The sequence below is a fragment of the Hakea prostrata genome, chromosome 10 (assembly GCF_041222555.1).
Source record: "Hakea prostrata isolate BN-2017 chromosome 10, UWA_Hpros_2, whole genome shotgun sequence".
In the NCBI taxonomy this organism is placed as follows: Eukaryota; Viridiplantae; Streptophyta; class Magnoliopsida; order Proteales; family Proteaceae; genus Hakea; species Hakea prostrata.
Window position 1 is genome coordinate 37,857,314 of NC_142609.1, and position 11,821 is coordinate 37,869,134.

General features: G+C 38.3%; 1 protein-coding gene across 2 annotated transcripts; it reads right to left on the reverse strand.

Moving 5' to 3' along the window:
* Window positions 1-106: 106 nt before the first annotated feature.
* LOC149002773 (uncharacterized) lies at window positions 107-11,821 on the reverse strand. 2 transcript variants are annotated; one of them, XM_089137984.1, is made up of 8 exons: window positions 11,410-11,821; window positions 11,149-11,215; window positions 10,804-10,850; window positions 9,227-9,314; window positions 5,756-5,889; window positions 5,561-5,659; window positions 5,172-5,297; window positions 107-574 (listed from the first exon to the last, which is right to left on the reverse strand). In XM_089137984.1, exons 1-7 carry the CDS (start codon window positions 11,710-11,712, stop codon window positions 5,217-5,219), a joined length of 819 nt encoding a protein of 272 aa, XP_088994110.1. In that variant the 5' UTR covers window positions 11,713-11,821; the 3' UTR covers window positions 107-574; window positions 5,172-5,216. The 2 variants fall into 2 exon arrangements, with proteins under 2 accessions (XP_088994110.1, XP_088994111.1); XM_089137985.1 differs by having other exon boundaries at window positions 109-536.

Sequence of the window (11,821 nt, forward strand, 5' to 3'; positions counted from 1 at the left end):
GTAATCAAATAATCAATCATGTAAGATGTGAAATCATGTCACTAATATGAACATGATTTCAATCAAATATACTATGTATATTCAACCCTACCTTAGCTAGCATGTTATGATACTCTAGGCAATGATTATCTGCCATTTTCTTTCTGTGAATCACCACCAAGTTCAAGAAGGATATACCATTTAGTTGAAAAAATCAGTTTGCTGCTTAATTTTATAAAATACTCTTAGCAAAAGCCTACACATGAGGCCACATGATACAATTCACATCCCAACCTTGACAGGCATACACCCTTTTTGTCACTTCAATATAAGTTACCTAATATTATGTGTAAAAACAGAGAGTTAAAAAAAACTTACATAGAACACTACATTTTTGTTTTCTCCTTTCTAGTTCAGATAGATGGAGTGCAATTCCTGGACCCCTTATTCTTTTACATATAATTAGTCATATCCGGTCCTGATACAATCACAGGGTCCCATCAATGCATATTTTCTCTTGTAATGCCAACGCTGGTGCAGGAGCCATGCCAAAGTACCTGCCAGGATATGAATGCATGTTCAAAACCCAGAAGAGCTGCAAGTGGTTGTGGGGATAAAAAGTTTAAAACAAAGCAATTGTTAGCTAGCTTCCTGGTGCAAAACTCCTTCCCCATAAAAAAATTGACCAAATTTGCTGAAAGAAATATAAAATAGTTGATGATGGTTCCTTCACCCATACTCAGTTTATTTTTTCTTTCAGAAGAATATTCTATGGAATTACTAAAGAAACAAGATAGTAAATGACAAGTCCAGAAAAATTTAACCTGTGATATGGAGCCAGATTATGGTACAATTTTTTTGGGGAAGGAACGCCAATGAGATGGTTCAAGGAATAGTTATTTGGTACGGGGTGATGAATAATTGCAACAGTCTAAAAGGACCATTACCAAGTGCTGGCATGCCTATACATGGTCTTGGGACGGCCGAGGTTGGAGACTGTCTACTTTGAGCAGTTTTCATCCTCAGACCGATGGGCAATCTGAAAGGACTATTCAGATATTGGAAGATATGCTTAGGGTTTGTGTGATTGACTTCAAGGGTAGCTGGGGTGATCACTTATATATAGTGGAGTTTGCCTATAACAACAGCTATCAATCTACTATCGGGATGGCGCCCTATGAAGCATTGTATGGAAGGAAGTGTAGGTCTCCAATATGTTGGAGTGAAATTGGTGAAAAGCAAGTATTGGGACCTGACCTGGTACAACAGACTTGTGAGAAAATAAAAGTAATACAAAAGAGAATGAAAACTGCTCAAAGTAGACAGAAAAGTTATGCAGATGTGAGGAGGAAGCCCTTGGAATTTGAGGTAGGCGATAAAGTTTTCCTAAAGATAGCACCAATGAAGGGGGTGGTGAGATTTGGCAAAAAGGGGAAGCTAAGTCCAAGATTTATAGGACCATTTGAGATTTTAGAAAGAAAGAATTGGAGCAGTAGCATACAGACTGGCCCTACCTCCAGATTTGTCCAACATATATGATGTGTTTCATGTTTCTATGTTGAAGAAGTATGTAGCAGACCCGGCTCATGTGTTACGATATGAACCATTAGAGTTGAAAGAAGATCTTTCCTATGATGAGAAGCCGATTGAAATACTGCAACGGGAAGAGAAGAAATTGAGAAACAGGACAGTACCACTAGTGAAAGTGTTATGGAACAATCACTCGGGTCAAGAAGCCTCATGGGAGCTTGAATCCGACATAAAGACTCGATATCCCCAACTTTTCAATTGATCAGGTACGCAAATTTCGAGGACAACATTTATTTTAAGGAGGGGAGGATGTGATGCCCCGCATCTTTTTATATTGTTATTTTATTATCGTGTGTGAATGTGTCACTCTTTAAAATTATTAAAGGATCCGATGATTGATTTTATGGTTTAATCAAATGATTTGAGTATAGTTAAAGGATAGTTTAAATGAGGCTGGATCCAATTGATATTGGGTCAAGGTCAGACATCGCTCGTGGATTCCACAGCAGTGGAATTAGACTGAACTGAAAACAAGGAAATGATCGGCATGGTTTTCTGAACCCAGAGGTACTAATATTAGCACCTCAAAGTGGGCCCTGCATATGATATTACAGCGGGCCCACAAGCCCATAACAAAGCCCATTAGTCATTTAATGAAAGATATACTATATGTATATGGATATGACATATATATATTATATATATTATATCTACTAACCGACTCAGGAAGGAGAGAAGAGGACCGTCTAGAGGAGAAAGAAGTGGATGAAAAGGAGAGAGAATGGAAGAATAGAAGATGAGTTAAGGAGTTAAGGGTGAGAGAATTGAAGAACGTGAAAAGAGTAAAAAAGAAAAAGAAATGAAAATGTAAGGAAGATTAAGAGAGAGAAGAAGCCATTAAAGCTAGAGGAGAAAGAATTAACACGTAGAAGAGGAGATTTCAGATTTCGGAAGAGGAAATTAAGGTAAGAAAATGGGGAGGGCAAGAAGAGGGCAGCCATTAAAGGGCTTAGAGGAAGAGTGGAGAAGATAAACTAGGAAGACGATGATGGAAAAAAAAAAAGAAAGAAAAAGGAAAAAAAAAAAAGGAGAGAAAAAAAAAAAGAAAAAAAAAAAAAAAAGAAAAAAACCTCCCGTGGTTTCCGCGTATTCGGCAGAGAAACACCGGCGGATTTATCGAAGGCACAGGTAACAAAAGTCTATGAAGGGTGATGAATTATGGAAAGGACGAATATGCCTGGATTGAACAAAAGCACCAAGACAGAGAAGGGAAATGGAAGTGGATAGTGTGTTGAACCGAATCATGAATTAAGAATGTTTATGCATGTTAAATGTAAATTATCATGCTCAATGTAAATGATGGAATGTTATGAACCGTGTTCGAGGAGATTGAATGATATCAGCTATATTTAAATGATTGAATTGCATGAATTGTGTTGAATGAAAAAAAAAAAGGAAAAAAAAAAAAAAAAAGAAGAAATGGGCGAGCAGGTATTGCAAAGGAATTGATGATGAAAAGAGTAAAAGAAAAAGAAATGAAAATGTAATGGCCGAAGTCGGTACATGACCCAAATGGAAAAGTGGAAAGATATACGATGCCACTTGTGTGGTTGAGACTGATGCCACTTGTGTGGTTTTGATTGATGCCACTTGTGTGGTTTTGACTGATGCCACTTGTGTGGTTTTGACTGATGCCACTTGTGTGGTTGAGACTGATGCCACTTGTGTGGTTTAGACGCGATGGTGCTCTCTCTGTGTGCGCTTAGGTCTAGTTTAATGAAAAAGAGAAAAAGGAAAAGGAAAATAAAAGGAAAGTAAAAAAAAAATGGAAAGTGGAATACATGATATTTATGACTGTGATGTGATGATTGATACATGATGAATTGCCGACTTACTTACATGGTTGTTTATATTGTTGCTGCAAAGCTCACAATTGAAATTGTTGAGAGGTCCTCGGATATGTGATAAGGGCAAGGGTGCTGCCACTTGACAGTACTTTTAAAGATGAAGATGGAAACCATTTTCTTTTTGTTGCAACTGTTGTTGGTTTAATTGAACTGTGCATGTATATATCTCTTTGAGACTGTATGTACCTTACTAAACACTGTTGTAAGGTCAAATGTAAGCATAACAGGACTTTAGACTGTATACAGATGTTTATGAGTCAAATTATCAGACAAGTTGCTTGTTTGTTCTAAAGAATGTTTAGTCTGAGTTTAGTAGTTATAAACAGGTTTATTTAAGGAAGGAACTATCACGTGCCCTAGTTAAATGTCCATAATGTGGGCCCCACCAAGCCTGTGAAAACTGGGGTCGTGACACCTTGGGCTTTGTAAGTCAGACTTGGAGATCTTCTATTTACCAGAACCTGATTGAAAACATTCTCAAGAAATGCTACAATTTCTTCTATATAAATGGGAAGCAGTAAAACTGTAAAATAACCAATTCCAATGTTTGTCTGACAGCAAGTAACAAAGAAAAGCATGGGAAATTATACAATGAAGCCCAGAAATTTATGTCAGGAGGACTGGGGAGGAGAAGAGGAAGAATCTAAGATTTCACAACTTTTTTTTTGGGGGAAAAGTACAGTTTCACTAGTTTATTCTTTGTTCAATGCAACTGGGGACCTGGAGGCTAGCCAGAAAACTGAAACTTAAATTTCAAAGATACAAATTAAATAAAGAGAAATCATAAACATTATTCATGGAAATCAACAAAGATTACAATGATATTGATGCAGAATTGGCAGCATATACAAAAAAGAGAAAAGCCCAATGGTCAAGCCCATCAAAGCCTAAGGATATGATCCAAAACAGCCAATGGCTTGCATGGGCTAGGACTATTGTAGTGGGATAAAATGAGCCCATGGTTTCATGGACTTGGATTACTTTAGTGGGAGAATATCAGCCCACTATTTTGAACTAAACCCAAGTTTAGCTTTGAAAAGTCAACAAAAGAGCTAGTAGGTGGTGTTCGTTAGTGGTGGGGTTTAGTAGTTGGATGTTTCCATTATTGTTTTGACTAGTGGTATTGGGTAGTAATTGGATGTTTCCATTAATGTTTGTAGTAGGTTGTGTTAGCTAGTGGTTGGATGTTACCATTAATATTTATGTCTCTTCAGAATACCATATAAAGAGACTTATGTAAGTGGTGAAGACACAACTCATCTATTGAAATCAAATTGCTTTGTTAGCATTCCTTCTCTATAGAGACTCCTTGTGTTTGATCAAGTAGGTTGGTGTTCGATCCAATCGATCCACCTTGCAAGTGTGAAGCCCGGTGTTACGTTTTTATTCTTAGTTCCTTTATATTGTCCTTTCAATTTTTTCATCATAGTTCTGCCCATGTTTGAAAATCTATTCAATCCGTATTGTTATGCCATTATCATATCACTCTCGTTTCAGCCCTCTTTCACATCTGAATTCTGTCCAAATCTGAAATTAATTCCCTGTGAAAGGTCCTATTTGGCTACTGTTTTGATCAACCAAATACAATACTACATTACATTAGATACAAATTAAATAAAGAGAGATCATAAACATTATTAATCGAAATCAACAAATACAGACATTGTCTCTCCTCCAGCATTCCCCAAGAGAAGCGTACAAATGATGTCGACAAACTGCTACTTAAAAAGATACACTTTCAAATTAAAGGCTTACCAGAGCCACCTGTCCTTAGGAACAACACCATCAAATTGGAAGTTGCTAGTTTGCTTCTTTCTTGGTATACTCCCTAGCTCCGAATATGGTTGAACCAATTCTCACATTGGTACTGCCCATTTCAATCTGTAAAAATCCACAAATCCAATTACTTAGTCAGAAGTCAATCTTCTGGCTGCTGCTCCAGTTTGCCACAAAAACAATTAGAAAGAATTTCTAGGTGTAAAATGGTTTTCAGGGAATAGCAGAAATCTGTTTTCCTGTTTTGTGTCCATAGATTTGTTTTAAATTTTGGGGGTTCTGATATCTGCTAATATAAGTCAAAACTATGATTCTCATAGCTGTTGCCTTGTACTAAATCTTTTAAGCTGCAATTATACAATCCTTACCGCTTGCTCAAAGTCACCAGACATCCCCATTGAGAGGTCACAGTTCTCCTCTGGTATTCCAAGTGCTTTGCAAACCTCAAGCCTACAGTTTAACATTGTCTAACTCGACCAAATAAATACAAGGTATCAGAACAAACATGGCAACATAATATGAGAAGTGAATTAAGCAACAGAGACGAGTTCCAGAATCATCACTTTGAAATTCTCTGGTGTTGATGTGTAATCCGGCATCCCTATTGTCATTAGTCCGGAAAATTCAAGGTTCGGGCATCCAAACTTAATATGCTTTACAAGTTCTAGGCAACCTGATGGTTCAACTCCAGATTTTGCTGCAGTGAAATCATGTGGGAAAAACAAATCAAACAACTCTATGCAAGCCAACAAACAATATAAATATTTTACTTGAAAAGGAGCTTCCTATCTACATTGGGGTTTTGGTGCAGATTTTTAGAGACACGTGACCTCTTTTTTGTTTTTCAAGTAATAAGAGACACATGACCTTGAAGCAATACTCTCTATGTGACAACGTATGAATGGTCAATCAGTCAGCCAACTCAGTAATGGCCAATGGCATCAATGTTATCAGTTGAACATTTTTAACTGCTTTCTTTAGTGAACAAAACTTGAATGGATGAAAGAAAATGCTGGGAACAGTTGCTTACACTGATCAGCGGATAGTCAAAGAAATAATAGAATTATAAATTGAGAAAATCAGTCAATGGACCGTATAGATTGCCTAGTGTGCATGGTTACTGGGACATGGCTCAAATGTAACTATTGCATACTTTAGTTATCTGAATTGATATGACTAGGTCCCTAGCAGTCTCTTCTCTCTTTTCTTTGGAGTGTATACTGGTATCTTTTCTTCAATCTCCAGGTATTTTTGCTTTGCATCAATATCAAAGCTAAAGGCAAGATCCCAAACCAGAGCTGCCTTCTTCTAATTTCTAAGACTAGTAGCGGATGCATGAGAACGCCACTCTTCTTATATAATTGTAGGCGCACCTGTGCAGTATTGAACCAGCAACCAGCTGTTCTTATATAATTGTGGGACATCTTCAAAACAGCTACCAACTCTTATAATATAATTGTGCAACACTGTGGAGCCAACCATTTGTAGGAAATGTCACGTTCCTCACTACTGTCATCGGCAACAGGAAAGCTGTTATCTGTGACCCAAATTCTTGTACCCGGCCTTGAAAATTGATCCACACCAAAGAATAACCCATTTTTCTGAGATCTGTGATGGATACTAATTCTAAATCTCAGAGAGCTACTAATTCAGTAATCTTCTGCTACACTCAAATTTGACTCTTGGATCTGGTTCGAGGTTTCAGGTGTTACCCTCCTTCCACGTTAATGGTTAACCCACTCAACCAGAATTCTAGCCACATCAGGTTTGTCTTTTCTTTGTTTAACTGATTCTCAGTTGCTGGCTTTTGTTCCTGCTTCCTTTGATTCTGGACTCATATGCCCTGATCCTTTGGTGATAAATAAATAAATTCAACTTTATAGCCTTTGATACTTCATGTATGTAGATATAACCAGAAGAAACAGATTCAAAAGAGAAAAGAACAGAATGAACCATCAACTTGACTACCTTCAAATCAACCTACAGAATTCTAGTGATGTGAACACAAAGACCGCCCTGGCCAAAACCCTAAGTGGAGCCCCCATAATGGATCCAAGAAGCCTCCATAAGCTGGCCGAACCCTCTATGAGGGGTATTTCGGGCAATTTAGCTCTCAATTTACCTCTGAATTCAATCTAGGATTTATTGCCGAATTTCTTTGAGTCAGTCTGAGTCTGGTTAGGATTTGCTTCAAGTATTTTATGTTAAGTGGTTTTGAAAGAGTCTTTAGTTAGTTGAGATAAGATAAAATTCCTTACCTTAGGGTTTAGGCCAGGGGAGTCTTGGATAAGAGTCTAGTTCAATATGTAATGGGACCCTATCAAGAAGGCAATCCCAGTTTGAGTTAGAGTCTTCATTTTCAAGCTATAAATAGCTTTTTCATGTAAGTTATTTTCAAATTTGATGAGTGAAAAATTGAGTGTTTAATTCCCTGCAGTTATCTTTGAGAGCACTTAATTGCTTCCAGCATTCGATCAGCCCTTCTTCAAGTACTGAAGCAGTAAGTCATCAAGTCCAGCAGCCTTCTTCAAGCTCCCAACAACCCCCATAAGTCACAGCCCCTCCCCCACCCTTTTCCCTTCCCTGCGCAACTCTAGAAGACCTCCCCCCTTCCACCGTAGCTTTCCCTGCCCCTTCCTCTTGTCCAGCTCTAGAAACACCCCCAACCCCATTGCAATTACTCCCTCCTCCTTCCCTTATAGTTCAGCACATCCTACCCCTTCCCCTAGCAGTCATAAGCCTCACCCCTTCTCCCCTGTTTCTGCAATTGCAGCAGCACCTTCCCTTGGTTAAACCCACCTCCCCAGCCCTCTTGACCCTTTTCTCCTCCCCTGTGATCGCACCAAACCCTAGAAAACAATACCCAAGCTGTTTGTCCCATTCAACCTATTTTTCCCTAAACTGAAAATTTCTGCAAGTCTTCTTCAACCTTGGAATTTTGCAGAATTTTTTAGAACTCCAGAAAACCCTAAACCAGATTACCCGGTCCCCCTTAACTCTTCTAAAACTCTGAAAACTAGTTCAGAACCAACAGAACCAGCAAGACAGAGTCCAAAAACCACACTGGTTGAACCCACTCTAAACCCTAATTCTGAGTTTGGATTCAATATTCAAATCTGAAGTTCAATCTTCAAAGAATCCAGGTCTGAATCTCATATACAACAGGCAAGGATTGTAGACGAAACCCTAAAAACCCCTCTACCTTTGCTGGAATTTCCTGGGGAGCCACATTCAAGGGAAATTACAGCTTTACCCTAGATCCGTTGTTTACATTATCCGGTGCCTCCATTCCACTATATTTTAAGCGTAACGACTGAGAAGCCAGATATACGCAAGAGGGAATAGGACAATATCATCTTCTTCTTTTTTTCTTTTCTTTTTTATTTTATTAAATAAACCTTGCCCTTCATAAAGGCAGGTGTACTGCGGGTGTATACTCTCAAGTAATAAGAGGGGAAGAAGGGGATCACTCACACACGAACATTTAGCAACCAAAAGGGGCAAGTGGCACTTGTTGATCGGGGGACAGTCACACCCATGCAAAGGAGAGCAGACCAGAGTTGGGGCAGAGAATGTGGGACAGTTATGGCCACGAGGATTGGAGAGAAGGGAGAATTTGTTAGGAGAGGAAACTGTTATATTGGGGGAGAGAAGAAAGAGAGGGGAGGCTGAATATTGTAAGGGTTTTTGCAAGGTAGACTTGCAGAGAAGAGCTGATGCTCTCGGGTAGGTTGTAGGAGAAGAGTCTTGTTGCTGGAATAATGAACTCTTATTCCTGAACAATTGTGTAGTTGCTGCTCTATTATTGCTTAAATGATATTGAAGTTATTCTTTCTGATCTAACTCTGCTGTTGCTCTGTTTTGGGGGTGTGTGGGTGTGTGTGTGTGGTGAATGCTAAGTGAAGTGTGGGTGTGTTTAGCCGTGAGAGTGCACTATTGTCAAGCTGGTATTTGGGAGCTAAAATCATTCTTAAGCCCAACATGACAGCTAAGTGGACTATCAAAGCATTGGATTATGGTTTCCATCTACTTACATTCTTCTCCACTGGAATTAACTTGGACCATAACCTTAAGAGGCTTCCTCCCGATGTTTGCAACTCCCCGATTAAGAAAATTTGCAATCTGTGAAGGAAAGGAACCATAGTAACACATTTAAGTGATCAACACATCTGATACTGAATGAGAGAGAAGATTCAGGGGTATGTAATGGACTTGATTTGTTTTCTTTCTGACTTCCTTTTCTTCTATTTGAAAACAATGAACTTTGTGCATTAAATATGAAAGTCAAAAACAATTATTAAAAGTAGCTCATGCTTTTCATCCCAGAAAAAAGGTGGCTCATAATGGAACAGAATGGAAAACCAATGCTGATTAAGAAATCCAAAGATTTTCCTATTTCAGTTTCCCAGTTAGATGTTGTGGATTTCCTTGAGAAGTATTACAATACCATTAATGATTATAATATGCAGAGCAACATTTCCACAATAATCAATATGCATTTTGACAAGAAACGATGTATACTGTTACCTGATGCCAGTACATTAAGGTGATTGGAAAATACATACGACCACTATACCAAACAAAGTGACAAAAGAGAATACCAGAGATCTTACTTTTTATGTAACAGATGGAGAAAGAAAGAGTCTGGTTTTTATCCTAATAAAGAGAACTCTCTTCCATGGAAAAATTTGTGAAGAAAGCTTTCAAACTGAAGGCTAATAGATTCCTCAGATTTAAATTTTGTAAGAAATAGACACATTATACCATTTTATAGGATTCTTAATTCGAACTGAGAGGCCAATAGGGCCAGAGTTTAATAGACCTGTTAAATGAACCTAAAAGCCTTGAATGAAAATGAAACAGCAAATGCTAACATGGGACAGTAAGTTGCATTCTAAAGCTTTCACAGAAAAAAAGAATGTTTTACCTGGTTGTTGGACAGTGATGCTTCTATAAAATTTGATTGACACTTGGTGAACCTAAAATAGTACGTGAAAATAGTAACATAGGACAATAGCTCGTTTCCAAAAGCTTACCACCAAAATACTATACGTTTCAACTAATTGTTGGACTGTAGCTTCTATAAAATTTTATGCAGAGACAGTCACATTCATCAGGCGTTGGTCTTTAAATAAAAGAAGTTACTTATTTAGCTCCAACTGTGGAGATTGAACTAAATTTGAGAATGGTTCAATTTATTAGAAGCCTGACTGATCAAATTATGTGTCTTTAAATAAAAATTTTCTGTTCATCTGGTTCTACACATTATTTCATGGCGTTGGCATTTATGCTATAGAACATGCTGGATATGCTGAAGTTGCTTCTCCTCACCCAATGCACCAAAAAATAACCCTAGAATCAGCTTTTGCATCCAATGCACATTGTACAAGATCTTCTCTGTTAACCTTTTAAGCCTTTGGCATGGGCATGACCAACAGCAGTGATTAACGAATGATAATTTTAGATAGGATTTCAATAACAATAATGGAAATGTGTCATCTCAAAATGAACTAGTAAGCCATGTTGTAAAATTTCCCCACACAAGAAAAGAGAAAAGAAACTAAATTGACACCCATGAGATTAATGCTGGCAATGTGCATCAGATGTATACCTTCTCATCATCTACAGTTTCAACCATGGCCAGACTTGGGACAGATGCTGCAGAACGGTAAACAAGGAAGCGATTAAAACTCACCAATATATTTCCTCAAACAAAACTTAAAAAAAGAGCCAGAAGCATCTGCTCGAAATGAAACTCCAAAAGAATAGCAAAATAATTAAATGAACCTAAATAGACATGAATATAAATTACAATGTATGATACAAACAGATAGACCTAGGATTCAACTACTGAGAGAATTGGGTGCAAAAAAAGGAAATGATCTAATCCAGTCGCTAGCAAATAATTCCGGAGCCTCGAAAAGGAGGTAGAGAAGATAATGAAAAGAGAGCTTACAGAGAAGCAATTTAACTTTGTTGCTTTGCAAGTGCCCAATGAAATGCCAATCGATATCCTCCGGAAGCTGCAAAAATAATAATTTCTCAACAATCAAGCTTTTTTCTTGGCCTACTACAACAGTAAGTATACAATTGAAGAATAGCGTAGTTTTCGTGAAATTACTGCTGCAAGCGAGTCGCGGTTGAAATTCAATTCGAAGCTTAACATTTAACAGTTAAGGTCTACGGAAGAGAATATAGGATTGAAGAAAGTGCGAACCTGGGGCGCTTTCTCGATGATTTCCTGGACATAGTTTTCGCCGAAGCAGCGATGACCAGCGTCGTAAACTTGACGGATGAGAGAGACAGGCTTGGTCTTGCTGACGGCTACAATCCTGATCTGATCAGGCTTTCGGCCTGATTTCTCGGCTGCTTGTTGAACTCGGTGGAACACCGAACGCAGGTTTGTGACCACTGCACCATCCATGGCGGAAGCAGCAGCCATGCTAGAATTCTGCTCTTCCGTTTCTGTTCCTGTATCTGTCTCTGTCTCTATCTCTTTCTGTTTCGTCTCGCTGCTCATCTTAAGTTTTCTCCACTAATTAGCATTGGAATACTTCTGCCACGGAAATAGCCGCTGCTAGAATCTCTGGCAGTCGGAAATTGGCGATTCAGGTCCTCCTCCCCTTTTT